General features: G+C 37.1%; 2 protein-coding genes across 2 annotated transcripts in view; one reads left to right on the forward strand and one right to left on the reverse strand.

Moving 5' to 3' along the window:
• Window positions 1-19064, forward strand: part of FASTKD3 (FAST kinase domains 3) — a 160708-nt gene that overhangs the window by 117434 nt on the left and 24210 nt on the right. The window lies entirely within an intron of this gene.
• The window catches only part of ADCY2 (adenylate cyclase 2), a 203165-nt gene that overhangs the window by 91486 nt on the left and 92615 nt on the right, over window positions 1-19064 (reverse strand). Inside the window, exon 4 of the mRNA XM_058041991.1 lies at window positions 12534-12683. Within this exon, the coding sequence (XP_057897974.1) occupies window positions 12534-12683 (150 nt within the window). The remainder of the gene's footprint in view (window positions 1-12533; window positions 12684-19064) is intronic.

Raw genomic sequence — 19064 nt, forward strand, 5'->3', positions numbered from 1 at the left:
CTTATCTTTTGCATTTCAGTGTTTTCAAAATATATTATGCTTCTTTTGCAGACTATCAAGGGCAGAGTAGCAGGCAGGTCATTGTACATTTTTGAGGTTGTTATTGAATGGCCATCTAAAAATATGAGGGGATAAGGATGCTGAATACAGCTTGAACAGGACCTGCATGTCAGATATTCACAAATATTTAAAAACTACTCTGATTAAACAAACAAAGTAATTACAGTAGTAGAAGTCAAACTTCTATTTTCTCAAAGAATAAACCTGTCAAAGTTTTCATAGGGCAAAAGGTCTTTGTAAAAGATTCTACAGGAAATAAAATGTACTTTGAAAGAAGAGGTATACATGAAGAATGTGAGACGTGTCCCAAGAGATGAAAGGAAGCATGGAAGAAGACACCTATTTACTGGCAGAAAGAGACATGAAACGAGGAAATGGAATATTTAAGAGTACAAAATTCCTTTTGAGATTATTTTAACAAGAACATCTGAGAAACACTAAGGATGCACAAATGCAAATGACAGGAAAAGGAATGCTCCTCAAAGTTATTTACAGGATGGTCTTGGGTACTCAAAGTGATGAATTTGGAAAAAGTCAGTGGCAGTTCATTGCTCCATCAGATTTCATTACTTAGTGTAAAACAGAAAATTCAAAGCACTAGATATAAATAACAGTAGAGGAGAGAGGCAACAGTCACTTTATTAAAATACAGAGCAGCCACAAATGCACAATAGCTGGAAGCAGAAGACTCTTACGTAGTCAACAGAATTAGACTGGAATAGCCTTCAAACACAAACAGTTGCAAAAAGAAAACACTAGATGGTGTTAAGGAGGAATCTAAAGTAACAAAAAGGCAGGAAGAACATAATTTCTTGCAATTCCAAGGTACAAGACTTGAGGGATCTTGCAGACTTCCCAGTAATTGACTAAAGGGCATCACTGTTGCAGCTATTTTGGTTTTTTTCTTAGATCAGTTTAATATCATACGCAGATAGCTGAATTATATTAATAATACTTAAAATATGAAACCATTTTAAATTGCAGTTGTTCAAAGCACCAGGGGCAATTTTCTTTTTTCTCACTTTAGAAGAAGAAAAGATGAATACTACATATTTATATTATATATTGATTACAGCAAATAAGCAAAAATTACTTCTCTACTTTAATTAAGTACATGGTGGCTTATGCAGCTACACTCCAAAAGCAGGAAAACTGCTAGAATGGAGTGGTCAAAGAGAAATGAAACCATGGAGACAGTTCCAGACCAGCACTGGTAGACAATGGAACTGATTTAATTAGGGATCCTATCTGACCTCCAGTAATTTGATTTTTAAACAAACTTTTGGAAATTCAAAGGTGAAAGGACAATAGCACATTATATTCCAAGGTCCTTGTCCTCTGAAATGTCAAATGGTGCTTAAAAAAATCTCATAATGGTGCCAAAGTATTTAGCATTATAGAAAACCACATGGACCAGCTGGAGAAAGTTAGACAATACAAAATTGCCTCAAAGGCCAAGAAAACATGTTCTACAAGCCATGTAGAACATGTAGTGGAGGAAACTGGGCTTGTTTGCCTTTAGTACTGGCTTTATCACTTTAGCAATAACTGAGAGGGGCCAATAGCCTTCAGGCACACATAAGGTTGTAAAGGGGAAAGGAATAAACTTTATTTATATCCAATGCGATTCACAGGCCTAGACTGAATTGTGGCTTATTAAGTCAGGCAAAAGGGTTTATCTTACTCCCCAAAGATAAAAGCAGAATGGAACACATCATCTAGGAAAGGTATAGAAGCTCCAGCAAGTTAAGACAGACACACTTGCTGAGGATGTTTCAAATACTCTGGGTCCCACCAAGTCTGCTGGGTCTCCAAGCAAGGAGAAAGATGAAGTCACCTCTTTCATATCTGAGGCTTATTTTTCTATTATTATTTCTAAATATTGTACAAAAAACATTCTGACATAGGAATAAAGCATTCTATAAATTGTATTTGAAAACATATCTAGTAGGGTCCACTACACTTCCAATTCTGCTCATGAAAATTCTTTGAATATTTCAGTTAGACACAAATTTTAAAAGGAACAAATTAAGTTCACAAAATAGGTTACAGTAGATACAAAAGAAATGAACGTAAAAGTTGTAAACAGTTAAGCCTGTGGCCTTTTGCATTCTCTCTCACTTCTCCTTCCTTTTTCTTTTTGAATCTCTGCCATCTGAAAACACATTCAAATCAGAGGAAGAGGCCGGAAAGAATTCATTAGTGGCTCTGGTAAGGATTTAGAAAGCAAGTGTCAGGTTTCAGTGAAAGAAGGAAATACAGGGAGAGAAAGTTCAGAGAAGGTGTTTACCGTCACCATTACTGCATTTTAGTAAAGTCTAATTTTCATCAAGATTTACTTTTACTTTCACCTTTAATAATGCACAAAGCTTCATTTCAACTAGAACTACCTCAAGAACAAATGCAGCTGTAATTCTTGGGTTTGTTTCCCTTAATGAGGCAATCAGACTATTTTTTTTTAACAAGAGGACATTTGTCAACGATAATGACTGTTCATGTGATAATTTAGATTTACACAAACATATGATTTACTGTTATACAACATTCTGGTTTAAAAATTAGCACAGAAGCGCAGATTGAATGGCTTGCAATCGAACTTCCTGGCAGATTTCTAAATGCAATTTACTGAGAAACATATTTTTATGTCGAGTATTTTGTGTAGCAAGCCTGAGACAACGCAAATTTCCAGAAAGCTACTTGATAATTTGGAAGAACAAATAAATGTAACGCTTTTAACAAAAAACCTATTTGCCTCAACATCCCTGCACTCTGAGAGCTGCTGTACACAGCCATTCTGTAGGTGTGCATACACCCACGCATCTGAGGTTGGACATGCACCTTTTAGCTCAAAGACTGACAGAATCACCATGCCCATACCACCTCCCCTTCCACCCTATATAAATTCACATTCCTCTCAATCTGAGAGACCTTTTATTTAAAAGAAAACTAAAATATAATAAAACACAAAACACAGCTCTGAGAATCAGCAAGGCACACAGGCTGTGAGCACCTTCGAGAGCAACACAGCTCAAGAATCTCTGCTTATTATTAAGTAGTTTTTCTTGCTCATTTCCTTAAGCATCCACATGCACAACTCTTACCAAAACCTCAATGGGATTCCCTGAAGAGAAGCCTGGTGACCTACGGGAAATTCATTTTCCTAACACCATCTTGGAGCACAAACAGGTGAGTCCAATGACCACTCCAAATGGCAGGAAAGGGTTTTTCCTCAGAAAGTCAAATCTGTGGGATAGGGTGCAGACTCCAAGTTAGAAGGCGCTGACATGACTGCAGTGCAGCTGCAATGCACCTCAGCAGGGGAACAAGGGTGACAGCCCTAGCAAAAAGCAACTCCGAAGGGAAGGAGTGAGAAGACTGTACTCCAAGTTCTTACAGCTTTCATAGCAGGTCTTAGAAAGAAGTTAGTCTTGAACACAACCAGCTGAGCTCCTAGAAGGTAGCTGAGGGGGCTTCTATACTTGATATCTACCACTTGGGATGTGCTTTTGCAGGGGATAGTATATTTTGCAGAGTTGTATTTACTCCTAATGTTTTTTCCTGCAGTATGAAGCCTTTCAGATCCAGAAAATTGCTAAAGGAAGGTAGGGGCTTGGAGTGAAGAAAGAAAAAGAATATTACAAAAAGAGAAAGGTAACTGATTTACAGTCTAAAAAAAGTTGGAAGTAATATCTAATTAGGCCATGGACAAGGACATGAACTTTTCTAGAAAAGTCCCAATACAGCCAGATTCCCAAGAAGATCTTAAAGACAGTGACCACACCTTTCCATTATAACCTGAGCACAGTAAAGAAAGGAGGAAGAACACAGTGACACACAGGATTCAAATGTACCCAACTTAAGTTGTTCAGTTTATGTGCACTGCCAGTGTGAATGTCCAAGTGAACAATCATTTAAAGAACAAAATGTATTAGGACTGACATAAAGGAGATATTTAGAAGTCATATGACTGTTAACAATGTTAGAAAAGTACATCACTTTTTGTCAGCAGTGCCACACAAGGCATTTAAAACACCCAAAGGCAACAAATTCAGAAGTAAAACATCTATTTACAATACAGAAGCATTTATGTTGGAAAGCAGTAGTTCTGGACAGAATAGAGAGTTCATGGTACATAACCCAAATGAGCAGGATCTCCCAGCATGATGCTGCTGCTAACAAGGCCAATGTGTCCCTGAGACTTATAAGAAGACTTTTTTTATGGATCTTTAGCTCCTTAGGTGAACATAATTGACAACAGCGTGTTCAGTTCACTTGCTATAAAAATGATACAAAAAATCATGAATCATTAAAAGGTCACAAAAATGAACAAATACTGGAAAATCCTCATTGTAGAGAGCCCTTTAAAATGTTTTAGGTTGTTTACAATATTATAAAAACAATTATGATATGACTGAGCAATTCTATACGTAAAAAAATAATCAGGCCTCTGGATTATCAAAATCTGTGTGATCTATGTGTAGTTTCTGTAGGCACAATACCCTGTAATCCCTGTCTGCAGAGAATAATGTTTAATGTGGAGATCTGAAAAAGACACAGCAAGGTTAGTAAGGACAAGGGGATCTAGTAGGACTTCAATAACTTTTATCTGGAAATAAAATGGCAATTTAAAAATGAGGCAATTAATTATGAGAATAATGAACAATTGAAAACTTTAGACTCGCTGTCAAAAGACATTCTCTTTCTAAAAAGAAAGACTTTTCACCTATTAATTTTGTCTTTTGTAACGTGGCTGACAAAATTGCAGGTGCCATGACAAAAATTAACATTTGCCTGCCAGCTATGTATTTCATCCAAATTATCAGGACATCTATGAAAATGTGGTACTTAGTATCCATTTAAACTACACATTTTCCTCATAAAACAAAGCAACATGACTCATCAGTTTATCTGAGCATGCTAAGTGTAATAAATTACCGCAGATCAATACACAGAGAAGCAGCTGAAATCTCATCTAGTTCACTGCAAAATGCTGAACGACCTTTTCTCACAATGAAGTCCTAAGGTAAGAAAAAAGATTACATGCAAGAACCGGAGTGTCTCTATTGATCTGTGAAGTAGATACTTGCACAAGACATTTGCTAAGCCATTAATTTCAGAATTGTGGACAATACGAGTGTCTTCATGTGGGTAACTAGACTTCCAATATTGGCATCTCCTCCCCTTACAGTGAAGTATACATTCCCTGAGGTGAAAGGCACATTTTATAACATTTCAAAATATGACAAAGTTTTATTTCTACATAAAGAGTCTCTCATACCTCCTACAAACAATTCAGCAGAGAAAAATCGGGAAAATGATGGTTAGGAAAAGTGGTCATCTGTCAATAGTGTTTTGCTATAAATTTCAAGGTTATTTCCCAGATTCCTGAGAAAGCACTGATAGGTAAGTATCCCACACTTGTTGGACCTCTGGAGTTTTCCACAGTAGCAAAGTGCAAAGCTGCCAACCACGCTCCTCACTGCTCCATCTCTGCAGGGCAGAAGCTCCTAAGCACCTTTTCTAGCAGTGAAGAATCATGAAAGAATAACTCCAGGGATATAACCAAGATGCAGGTTGCTGACGTAGTACACGATCCTTTTGCAGGCAAGGACTTGAATATCTTTTCTGCCTCACAGAAGTTCTGGCCAGCCAGGCACATGTGAAGCCTCTGTACCTTTCAATCCTACCTTTGTTACAGCTTTTTGACCTACAGGTCTTGGTTGTGACATAAACCTTGAAACCAAAGTTTCAGATTTATACTAAATATTGAGCCTTGGGAGAAAATTAATTTCAGACTCTTGTTATTGTGGTATCATCATGACTATTTAGTCTGTTTCAAATTCTTCAGTGACTGGACAACCTGAACATAAAGTAACAACAAGTATCTACTTGATTATCAAATCAACTTAACAAACACATATTCCTTGTTGCAAAATTAATATTATTTTCATCAAAAATTAGGAAGAAAAACAGCTACATTATTCCTGGCATTACATTTCTGTAAGCAGAGTCAGTATGAAAAACTTGGAAAAAATTTCAGTAGCACATGATGGGACTTTTTGTTCATTCAAAAAACATTCATTTTATAGGATATGATTCAAAGTGATATTTACCTTTTCATTTATTTTTATCTGAAATCATAGTATTCCTGTATGTCATGGCACTCTATTACAGGAAAGACATTAAAGAAAACCCGAGACTCAACGAAAAATTCAGGATGCGAGTGACCTCTTGAGATCCACAGTCCCACATATTGCTCCAAACGTGGCCAATTTCAACATTAGATGAAGTTGCTCAGATGTAGCCCAGAAAATATAATTTTACCACAATATCACAAGCTCTGTATCCAACACTGGGTCTCCAGCCTTCTCTGAGCTTGCCTTGCCTGATTTTCAGTTGTGTCAGCACCTGTCTGGTGGCCATGTGCCTGCTGTTTCTCTACATTGCCTTAACTCTGGGGGTACCTCAGGCCTGACACTGTGGGACAAACAATCCCTCTGGGGGACTGGGGGACAGCAGAGCACAGCCTTAACTGGAAAAAAACTGAAGAGGAAGCAGTTCAAACCGCCATTATTTACATCTTCCTAATGAACTCAAGACCTCTTGCTGAGAAACACCTGCTTTCTGCTTTAGTAACACTGATATAATTAATTTCAGGATCTAGAGGGACACATGAAGCATAATATCTAAAATCTGGTTTATGGACTAAAAGGCAACAAGCTTGATAATGTACATACACACATCTAAAGCTAAGAATTTATAGTTAGTTTACATTTCTTTATAGCATAACTGAAATCTTAACAGTGTAATTCCAGTATCAGTATTACTCTTGCTGTAATTATTAGAAAAAAAAAGAAAAAAACAATAAAGAAAGAAATACTTTTATATTAAGAAAGAAAAGTCCTAGTAGTAATAATATGGTTTAAATTGTTATACATACACTTCTTAGTTTATAACCCTTTTTCTGGTAAAAAAGTCTCATGCTTTAACTGTTCCTGTGGGTCCCAATGTGGATGGGTTTCAGCCTGGCAGTGGTGGTGAGAGACTTCCAGCAGGCCATAAGCATCTGCAGCCCTTTATGAGGAGAAATATGATGCTGATGGTTACTTCTTCCTCAATCTAGGATATCTTTGCAATTCTTTTTTGAAATCTGATCACACACACTTATACCTTGCTCTTTCTTTGCTGGTCTGCAAGTCTATGCTCTTGCTCTTTGCTCCCCCTAAAAACACTTGCGACTAGGTACAAGTCTGTATTTCTTCAAATGACTAGTGCTGACTGGTCACTTATAAATCTTATAGATCTAAACAGTTATAGATCTGGAGTCTGCAGTGCCAAGCCTGTGCAGCATCTCCAGTCACCACGTGCAAGTATTGCCCCCCACTCATTCTGGGCGTTCATTTCTTAAGGCTTCTGTTATCATGTCAGGTCTGCAATTTTCCACCTTATGTTGTGGTTGTAAATATCTCATTCTTCACAGAGTAGTTGTTCATTACTATTACTTTCATAATATCTATGTTTGGGCTGTGTCCTAATGAAAAATGAATTACCTATAAGTGCCTTGTCATTAGAAATATTGCTGTTGCAGTTAAGTAAAAATAAAGCTCCAAGAAGGTAAAAAAATACAAGAGTTTTAACCCTGGGGCCTTGCAAACTCAGCACAAAGCCCGTGGCAAAGGCAGTACTGTATTGTGGGGTACATAATTACAGAAAATTGAGAGTAATACCAGAGAACAAGGGGGATACACTTGAATATTTTTGCATAACAACTTTAGCTATATTTATGCTATTTTGTGTTAATTAGTGTGGACTATGACAGTTATTATTATTGTAACTAGATTTTTTTTGTATTTCCATTAGATTGTTAAGGCTTTAATTAGCCTAATGAGATTCTGAGCTCTATATTTGTCACGTGCACTCTTTTGCTCACAAGAATTGAAGCATAAGATCTGATACAGCTAGGACTTCAAAATCTCTCTGCTCACAGATTCCAGCACCTCTCCAGGCAGCCTTTCCCAGAGTTTAACCCTTCTCTTGGGGAACAATCTTTTATCTCCTTCCAGCCAAGATTTATCCTGTCACAGCTCAAGCCTATTGTCTCTTATCCTTTCACTGTGTGCCTTTCAGAGAAATCTGACCACACCTTTTGTTCAAACTCCTCTGGTACTAGGCAGATGTTAGTTGTCCCCTCCAAGCCTTTTCTTCTCCAGGCTAAATACCTTGAGTTCCCTAAGTCTCACCATCTGTCATGACCAGCAGTCCCTGTAGCCCTTCAGTGAACCCTGTCCAGTTTCTGTTTGCATATTCTATCCATCTCTCCCACGGTCCACCATGCAAAATTCAACATTTCCCCGAACAGGCTTTACTTCTAGTACTGACACATTGTCTTTATAGCACAAAGGTTCTATATTGTTCCCTCCTTATTGCAAGAGTTTCCTAACTCTTTGGTGTTTCTCATAGGCATCTTCTCAGAGCACTGACTCTCCCTTCTTCTCACATGAGCCAACCAACTCCAGTGCCCCTTTCAACCATTCACCCCACTGTTTTATAGCACTCTTCTTCTCACTGGTTACAGCTGTGGCCTGTTAAAGTCAGGCCTGTTCCTAATCTCTGATAATTGGCCCAGCTGCAACTCCTTAGGGGTAAGATTACTTTCTATACTACCTTTATTTACTTATATTCTATCTCCCTACACTGACACATCAATTAACAGAAAGGACCGGAACCACATGTGTGTATGAGCTCAAACACTGCTGAAGTAATAAATGGATTATAAAATTTAAAAGAACAACACTAGTTTTTGTTTTTCCCATTTACTAGCCTTGAAGCTATGAGGAAAAGGAAAATGAGGAATCTCTTAGAAAAACTATTGTATATTCATGAAAATATTAGTAGCTTACCTTTTAAAATGCATTGATTAAACTTGCAGGAATCCACATTTCATATATTAGTCAAATTATGTTTCTGTTTGTTTCTGCTCTTTACTAACAGCCTTAAGCTTCACAAATGTATGAGGTTCCTCTGTTTGGATTAATTCAAAAACAATTCTGAAATATTTCGGTTCCTCTAATGAATGGCATTGCTTCACCATGTTTCAGTGAAAAAATTAAAATCCCACTCAATGATTTGAAACCTCATTCATTTTCATCTGCTACCAGAGTGTTGTTTCTAAAACCATCATTATACTGCCTCCTTCTCAAAGACATCATTTCAGAGAACTCACTGAACACCAACACCTTATGAACACCTCCCTGCAATGTTGTAAGAACCTCTCAGTGTATATTCCTGTGTCTCACGATGCAAAGCCCCAGAAGAGAGAGAGAAGAGCAATTATACTGCTGTCAGCGTTAAGATCTTGCACTCAGCACCAGTGAGTCATTAGCCCTACAAACTGTCAGCCAGACTTTTATCAGGGAGACAAATAACACTATGAGAGGCTATTTTAAATATGTATCTTGGAATAAGGCTGCCAATTAAAAAGAGGTCAGGATAGCTCCAAAATTTCTCCTTTATAAACTCTGAAAAGACATAAAAGGTGTGTGCGAAAAACCAAAGTGGGCTTTGAAAATACTGCTTTTCACCACAGGAGTTCAAAAGTGGCCCCTGCCCTGCTGGGAGGTGTCACCACCTGCAGCTTCCCATCCCTGTGGGGGCAGCCAGCCTTTGCTGTGCCCCCACAGCAGAAATACACAGTGGTGTGGGTACAGTATGTCCAACTTGTACCTCAGTATACACACCCCCCTCCCCCCATTTCACCTTTTTCTAATGTACATTGGTCTCACTAGAAAATAATGAAACTGGGGGTTCTCTTCACTTCTTTGGCATAATTGTTTATTGGTATTTTAATATACTTATCTACTGATCTATCAAAATGGTGTTCTCAAAAAGCCTATTCAAAGACACACAAAAGAAACCCCAATAACTGAAAAACAACAGTAGTCTACATTTGTATGAGTCTACTCTCAAATAACACAAAGGAAATTCACAGAATAATTTGAAACATAAATTGTACATCTTTTGAAAACAATTATAAAATACATGACATCCGTGATCTGCAAAAATGTGCAAATTTGACCTGGAGCCCTAAACATTTAGAAGTACATCCTACGCTCTGCACTTGTACAAAAGTAGCTTATGCAAAGTAAATTAAACTAAATTAATTTTTTTGTTCCTGTTACAGAGATGTAGAATCAAGGGTTATGCTATAACCTTTTACTGGCTAATAAAGGCTTTGATCAAAACCAATGTTTTTTAAAATGCACCGTGCTCTTTCATTGTATCCCAGTTCTCTAAAAATAGTCACCAATATGATTGAGTTGCTTCCTGAATATTAACAATGTGGATGATCTTTTGTATCTTCCTGGGAAAACAACCAGTGTTAAAAGCAGACAAAAGTACATCCACTGCTGAACTAATGTCTGCAAACAAAGACATGTGTTAATCCTGAAGAAAAAAAACAGCCATCTTATGAAATGAATCCTCATTTTACCTTTCCACATTTAAATACTAAATGTTCCTAAGTGTGATAATATGGAGGCACAAGTCTTCCTTTTTTGGTTGGAAAAAACTTGAGAGGAGATAAAGGACATATATTAAGGGGTTGAGGGGATAAAGGCCAAAGAAATCTATAGAAGAAGATCTGAAGATCTAATGAGCTCTTTTTGAGCTCACTGGAGGTTGAAAAGATCACTGACTTCCACAGATACTTGACTTTTTTTCAGTAAGACATTGACCTATCTGTTACTAATCCAGCCCTGCAATACACTACCTAGGGCTGTGTAGATGTCTTAACTGATTTGATAGATTTAATCCTATCAAAACACAAATGTGACAACACATACCTAAAGATACATATATATAATTAAGAACATATAAGAACAACATAAGAATATAAGAACATAAATAGAAGAGCAACATTTATCACTTTTTGCTTCTTTCCATCTTGCTAGGCTACAGCATTTTTAAAACACAAGTACTGCAAGCCCCAAAGAGGAAGTATCTGTCACACAATTCCTGGTAGTTTGCTTCTCTTCACTGTCAGGTTCTCAATCATTTCTGCAAGATCTTCAGTAGTGACAGTACACCAAAGCTACTTTCCATAGAAACTAGTAATATTTAGCAAAATAATACACATTTGCAGAGAACATCAGCTAGAACCATGTCTGCTGTAAGTACTGTCTTCTTACAAAAAGCATCCTTACTCCTTTGAATTCAGTGTCCAGTAACACTACCTGCCTGCTTCTTGCAGATAAACCAATGTGTTTCCTATTCTTGGAGGGAAAAGCTACCAATATAGAAACCCAGGCCCTTACAACTGAGCTCACAGTCCACCCATTCCCTGCACACAGCTTTTGGAGGCAGAAGTGCAAAGATAAATGACTGCTCTTACAAACCTCTCCTGCAATAGCGCCTTATGCAAATTTTGTATCTAATCATCACAACTTGCTTTTACTGTAAACCGTCCTCCTTAGGATTACTTGAAATTTTTTGTAGTAACTTCAGCCAGTATGCAAGCCAAGTGCCCAGCAGAATAAGGACAGCCCTCTGAACACACAACCTGGTAAAATCCTGGTGTAGAACTTCCATTTGCTTATTTTAAGAAAAAAGTGTTGGTGATGGATCGTGCAAACCTTAATTTAAAGCAGATACAGGCATTTGTGAGACAGACATGACAATTAAGGTCAGCTGGGACACGCGAGGTACACACAAGCATTTTTGTGACCACAGACACCTGTCAGTGTCTCTATTCTCTGATCCTTAACAGTTCATGGAAGTTTGAGTCTTGGTGACCTTCAAAGCAAAATGCACCTATCTTCTTTACTACTTGATGAACTGATTTGTATTTCAAATTCTCTTAAATGAGGCATCTATCTGTCAGGATGATAGGCACTGTACAGAACTTGCAAAGAGAAAAAGAACTATATAAAGCAATCAGAGAATTCTTTTATTTAACTGCTGCAATAAATGACAGTATCATTATGCAATTTCCCTAACTCCTCTTAACAAACCTGACCTCTAGAACTATATCACATGATTCATCAGTATTGTGGATTCAAATATTTTTCAAAAACAGTGCAATAATATCTTCCTGCAGTGATTTGCAGCACTGGTCTTGGGCATGAAGAACTGAAGATTCCCAGAAGCACACATGTACATCTCACAGCTCATTCCATGAGGACAACAAAAGAGATGGTGGGCAAACAGGATCTATACAGTGTTTTTAACTCTCTTCATCATAAAATATTTTCATAGAACAAGTGGAAAAAAACATACTTTGACAACAAAAATAACTGTAACACTTTCCTACAGTCAGATGGAAATTGTGCACAACCGTATTCAAAAGACTTGGCGTGTTTCATGTAGTTTAAGTAATTCAATAAGTGTTTTCCCATTAACAAGCTGGATTACATAGCAACAAACAGGAGGAAAGTGTTCAAACAGAAAAGCAGACCCAGACAGGAATGTTCCTTTACCTGTTGCCTCTTCTCAAACTCCAGCTTGATGCGGGATTTGATGCAGTTGCACGTGTCCTGATACGTCTGCTGCAGCGCGAGCTCCATGAGGTGCTTGTGGTACGCTCCTGCCAAGTTCCCGCAGATAAAAATTATTACATTTGCCAAGATCTAGGGGGGATTAAAAAAAAAAAGTGTCAGGGAATTTATATAAATGTGTTAACAGAAATTAATCCTAGCTTGCCATGAAAGATTGCTGCAGTTACGCATTTTGCTTTTGTTTGTTTCTAGCCAAGGTTAACCTTTCAAAAAGCCTTTAAAATTAGTGGCAACATCCCAAGCAATAATAGAATCACAGAACCAGTTAGGCTGGATACTGTTTTAATTTAGGATTAAACGGGAATGAAAATGAACAACATGTTTGCCTACTCAATGAGGTACACGTTTTCCAAAAAAAGAATTTCAGCTCATGTTAGAGCTTACTGCTGAGTATTAATTAGGTGGGATCATCACCTACTCATGTAAAACAATAGCTATGGCTCCTAATAGCAATATTGGAAGCCGTGTTGTTGCTATGCTCTTTTAGCAATGTTTTCTTTTGCAGTGCCGTATGATTAAGGGGTGAAAAGTTTCACCCACACACATGGAAAGCCTGACCTGTATTTTACCTCAGCCTGATCCACTGCTATCCGTCCGTCAGCTATAAATAGTAACCTTGGTGATGATAAGCAGTGTTTAAGGAGCAAGATCTGACAGCTGCCTACTAGAATATACTTTTCCTTACTACCAAAAAATTACATTTGCCTAAAACACAGAACTTTAAGATTTAAGATTTAGGGGGTCACATTTGCAGCATCAGATGCCCTCTGCAAGCAACAACCCACAAACACAAGAAATAAGGTTGCTTAAAAATATCCAAGCCTTTTTTGCGCTTGACCTTTGAAAAGGACACAATATTGTGTGATGATGCTAATACTTTTAACTGTACCCAGCTTATTGCTGCAAATAAAAGAAACACATTTATCCATTCGAGCTCACTCAGAGCAAAAGAAACACAGTAAAGTAATGAAGGCAATTCCTAATTCAATAATAAAAGTAATAATAAAGATAATATTAAATTGAAGCTGAGATACAGCTGCAGTCTGCTCAGAGCAGTTCTCTACTGTCTCTCCTTGTAAGGCCCTAGTGTATCATACGCCCTGGATTACAAGCACTACATGATGTCACAGCACTTGTGGTCTGGAAGAAAAGGAGGAAGAAAGGGGACAAAAATTTTGTTAACTCTCCACAGCTAATCTAATAATGAAGGTTATGATAGATTTCCCTGGTGATCATTCATGGGTTGGTTCTGGTGTACCCATGTACCAGGTAATCTTTTGTGAACTGCTAGTGGTGAAAGAGACAGAGCAGAAAAAATTTCCAACAAAGTGCTATGGTGGCTCAGAGGAAAAAGACATATTGTCCTATTAACAGAAATCCATCTCCTTGTGGAATACATTTTATTCACAAAAAAAAAACCTCCCATGGAGTTTTAATGTTTCTTTAATAAATGGTAACATTAAAATGCAAGATTTAAATATATGCTTTTATTTCCTCACAGATTTTAACATCATTACATGCAATACTTGTTCTTCCATCTGTGACATTTCTGTCATCTCACCTTTCATGGCTCCACAAAGCTAAAAGCAGTAGCTATTCACCTTTACTGCAAAAATGAACCATGTTTTCAATTTGGTAGAACTTTTTTCTTTCCCTAAAACTTGAAGATCATGGCATTTTAATATTTCTAAAAGTAACATATGAGTTCTTAAATTTTTCTAAAATAGATAAATCTAAAAACAAGGGGAAAAAAGTCTACATATTTCACTTTCTCTGAAGAACTTCTGTTATGAAGTAGAGAAATAAGAAATAGTTTAAATTAAACATTTCGCAACAGACAATAATCTAAAAAAAACCCCACGAACATATAAGATCATGGTGTACAGCACAAAATTTGACCTCAAAATATTTTATATGTCTTTCTAAATCACAATTGCTTGATCCTGCTTCAATGTCAGTAGACACGGATTAGTGAACAAAGACCTTGTGTGACAGATCACAGTACAGGGGTAAGGGTCTTCCAACTGGGAATCATTGAAGGGTTTTAAAATGTAATTATGAAGTAGGAAAAAATGATTGAAAATAAAGACTGCTGGGCAAATAAAAATGCTGAGATACGTAGCAGGAAGGTTTAGTAATAAATGATCACTGAATTGAACTGAAATCAACAGTGTGCTGTCATAATCTCTAGTAAGATGTCACTGCTGAAAGTCTGCACATACACTTGTTAATGAATTGTCCAGCTTCATAAAGTTATAGACCATTTAAAGCAAAACTTCAGGAATATAATCAATCAAAATTTTAAAAAATATACTGTAATGGGTAGATGGAGGAGTAAATTATGAGTATCATCTTCACAGTCACAGAAAAACAAATTACAGTTTTATGACTGAAGTAGCTGAAGTGAGAAAATAGATGGAAACAAGTGAGTGACAGGCAAGGAAGCTAATTAACCAGGCTTTTCAGATACTCAGTGGGGTAATTCAGCCCACATGAAGCTCTGCAATGGCTTCCAGTACCTGAATCAAGCAGCTGAAAGACTGCAAGGTATCTCAGCCACTGCCATACTTACTGTAGCTGTAACAAGTAAAAGTGTAAGTGAATATGCAGGTAGAAACTGTGTTTAAAACACCCTGATTATTTAGGCAAGCATGGATTTAATTCAGAAGTGTGTCACTAAGGGATAAAATTTTAAAAAAAAAAATCAAGAAATGAATGAACTACTTTCTAAACATATTTTTTTTGCCTGTATTTATTCTGGCTTGAGCGAATATTTCTGCTATTGAGCAAAACACATCCTGCCAATAGAGTGTTCAATAGCAAGTGCAATTAACATTACTAAACAAAATAAGCAATATTATACACTTCTTCCTTAATATCCTTGTCCTCTCAAGTCTGCATTTTCCTTTCAATTGCAGCCCAGTTTCAACAGGAGCTGGACACGAGCTCCATCCCAGGCTTCTTCTAAAGTCTCATAGGCATTCTCCCAGAAGAGAGGTTCAAAATTTTCCCCAGTCCAAAAAAAATTAACTGAGCTTCCCACTTCTTAAGCAAATACTCTGATCAATATGCAATCATACAAAAGGTTTCTTCTGTTCAGGCACCTTCTCTGAGAAGATGCCATGCTGTGAATCCCACCAGTACCAAAGCACGTGAAATGAAATCCTGAGTCAGACCAATCTTCTGCTTTTCTCTAGGGCAGAACTTTGCAGTGTCTTTTCCCATTTTTTTTTTCTCCTGCCTCATCCCTGTCTCCCCCCAGCCCTAGATGTGTATTAGATAATAAAAACTGTGGTGGATCTTCTGGTAAAATTTTTTCCACCTTTCTGTGATAGCTCTGATAAATGTGCAGATAAAACTGTAGCTGAGATCCTGTGTGGAGAATTCAGGAATCAATGACACCACACGATTAGGGATTTCTCCCAGGAGGACAAGCCTGAGCTGTGGAAAAGAGTGTAACTAATGATGGTAACTCAACAGCAGAAAAAGACCAGAGTGACCTCAAAGACAGTATTGCATGGAGCTGATTCACACCCTTTACAAACAGGCACTGTATGACCAAAAACCCAAAAAACCCACAATATACATAAATTCTACTAAGCTCCCACTCAATTCACCATATGGAAACACCGAGCAACACAGCAGAAGTTCCTATCCCTCTGTACAGTCAGAGTGGAGAGAGAGGCAAATCTATCTCCTGGGCCATCTGCACCCCTTCAGATATATCCATTAACTGTACACTGTGCTGAAGTTTCTGTTTTATCAATGAATAAATTCCATGTCTACAGAAAGTGATCTAAATATGACTCAAAATTAACACAAGGAACACCAAGATACCATCAGGAAGTATCTCTAATCACTTAAGGAACATAATCATGGCTGACGTCTCCTCAGTCTGTTCTGACCTACAGAAAACTCTGTGTGCTTCCTGGCAATGGGGAAATTTTACATTCAAGCACAGGTATTTTTTCAGTCACAGTGAATATCAAGTAATCAAAATAGCTTCACTATCAAAATAGAATGTATTTAAAAGCAAATGAAGACAAAGTTAAGGAGCTATGACTAATTTCTCAAGAGAGTACTACAGTTCACTGAATTGCTCAAAAAAACATAGTACATCATATATAAGCTTAACTGATGAAAACTACCCACAAAGGTATATGCATACAAAGAAGTACTATGCTATATAAAAATAGAAGAATTATAATAAAGACTGCTGATTCTGATTGAAGCACAAATAATTTGTTAAATATCTTAGACACTGCTGCTCAAATATTGAATATAAAAATTAGAATCCTCTTTAGATTTTCTCTCCATTGAAAGCTCCCAGTTTATGAGTTACTTTGCCACATTTCTTTCCTTTTGGATATTTTACATATCCTTCCCAAATACTGCATGAACAGAATGTTTAACAACAACAACAACAACAAAACCAACACAACCTATTAACAATTTTTTCAATAGTTAAATTTCACTTTTCTTCTAGATAAGAAAACTGAGGACATGAAAGCTGAGGGGTGGACAAAACTGGCTTTTATGATGTCTGCATGGAAATTAATGTGAGAAAAAAGAATTCTTATGTGGATGCCTAAGTTCAAATTCTTTAGCTCTGCAAAGATGAATCGTCTCTCCCTTCATTTGATCTTTCAGGTGATGATGTGATGGATCTTTCATGTGGCGTGGCCAGCCAAGTTATGGAACAAGTCTGTGCTGCTTTGGAACCTGTAGAGCTTTAGACTCAGATGTAATTCAGCTTAAACAACAGGGTAAATGCTGAGTAGAACTGAAAAGCAGCATTTTCGAAGGAAATGCTTAGTTTAGAAAATTAGTTATTCACTTGGTCACCATGCCCTCTGCCCAATACCATTATTTTAAGTAGATGTATTCAGAAGTTTCTCCAGCTATTCCATGCAGATCTCTTCCACATGGAGCTCTGGCCAGTCAGACAATGCTGCCTTTTTCTTCTTTCAGATTTCCAAACCTATAGAAGTCCAATATTTGAATACATTTCAGTGCCAACAACATTTATATCTTCATCACAGCTCACAAATAGGACGGCAAATTTGAAAATGGGAGACGTTTTGCCATATGGCAACCTCTGTTTCAAAAACAAGGAGCTTTGGGGAGGAGCAAAATTGCAGGGCAAAAATTTTTGTAGCTGACCTGAGACTAGTGATCATGTGGTGCCTGGTCTATCAGCTGCTGTTACAGAAAGTAACACCTGGCCTTTTCCTGTACCTAGTGAGACCACTAAGTTGAGGTCTTTATATGAAAGCTCCTGTGTTTCATGAAGAAATGTAGCAACCTCTTGGATTTCTATTTCTGTTTTAGAGATGATGGTTAAAGTTGTGAATTCAAGTAATTCAGGTACAGAACATGACTGGCTGAAGGACAGAGAAATTATGGGCAACTGCATACTTACTTCCTCATGAATTTGAAGTAAAAAGTCAATTTCTTTAACCACTGCAAAATTATTTTAATAGTCTGAAAGGTCAAAGATGTTTAAATTCTTAAATACTTATGAAGGCCACAATAAGAACACACAACAGAAGGGAAGAAACAGGAAGACCCAATATCCTCAGACATTTTGTTTATATCAAGGAGAACGTAAAATGATTTACAGCAAGGTAAGTAAAAAGAAAAAGCTGTAATTTTGCAAGAAACAACTGCTTTAAAAGAAAAACCACAAACCAACCAAAAAAAAACCCATTCAACTTAAGACTTCTCAAAATAACTGAGAAGTAACAAAGAAATAAAGATTTGAATTACTCAGTATCCCAGATGGTTCCAAATTTTCAGTGCTAAAATAAATTTGGTAGAGTCCCTTTGTGGAAGGGGAATTGATGTCATTTTACACGCCAGGAAGTTAAGATGTTGTCTTCTAATCGGTATGTGTAATTCTCTTTGTAGCTTCTGCAATCAGAGCATTGAGGACAGCAGCAGAATATTCATTTTTTTTAATATCTGTATTTTTTCATATTATTTTCTTTTTATCACTATTACACATTGAACTCTCTCACAGCTCTAAGCTGCTCTGTGGAATGACTGGATTTATTTCCTTCAGCTCTGGGCATGCACACACCCTATCTATATATCAGTGTAGATAAAAACAGATCATAAACTCTAAGCCCTTTAATCAAAACCAGGAAAAATAAACTAGAAACAAGAATCAGAGTTACAGTCCCTTTAGATCACTTCCGTGTAATACATATAACCAATATCATTGCCTTTAATTAATGACTCTTAATATTTTGAATCTAATTTTTTTTTTTTTTTTTTTTTTGCCAGAGGGGAGCTCATCTTCTCCTCAGTAAAAAGGAAACAGGCAGTCACTGCACTCTCCTGCCTCCCTGCAGAGAGGTCTTTTGTGTTTACATGTATCTCTGGGAGCATTTCATTTCATTACTTCTAAAACTGATCTTCGGATGTTCTCTCAAAAAGACTGAGATTAAT

Source organism: Melospiza georgiana, chromosome 1 (assembly GCF_028018845.1).
Source record: "Melospiza georgiana isolate bMelGeo1 chromosome 1, bMelGeo1.pri, whole genome shotgun sequence".
NCBI lineage: Eukaryota > Metazoa > Chordata > Aves > Passeriformes > Passerellidae > Melospiza > Melospiza georgiana.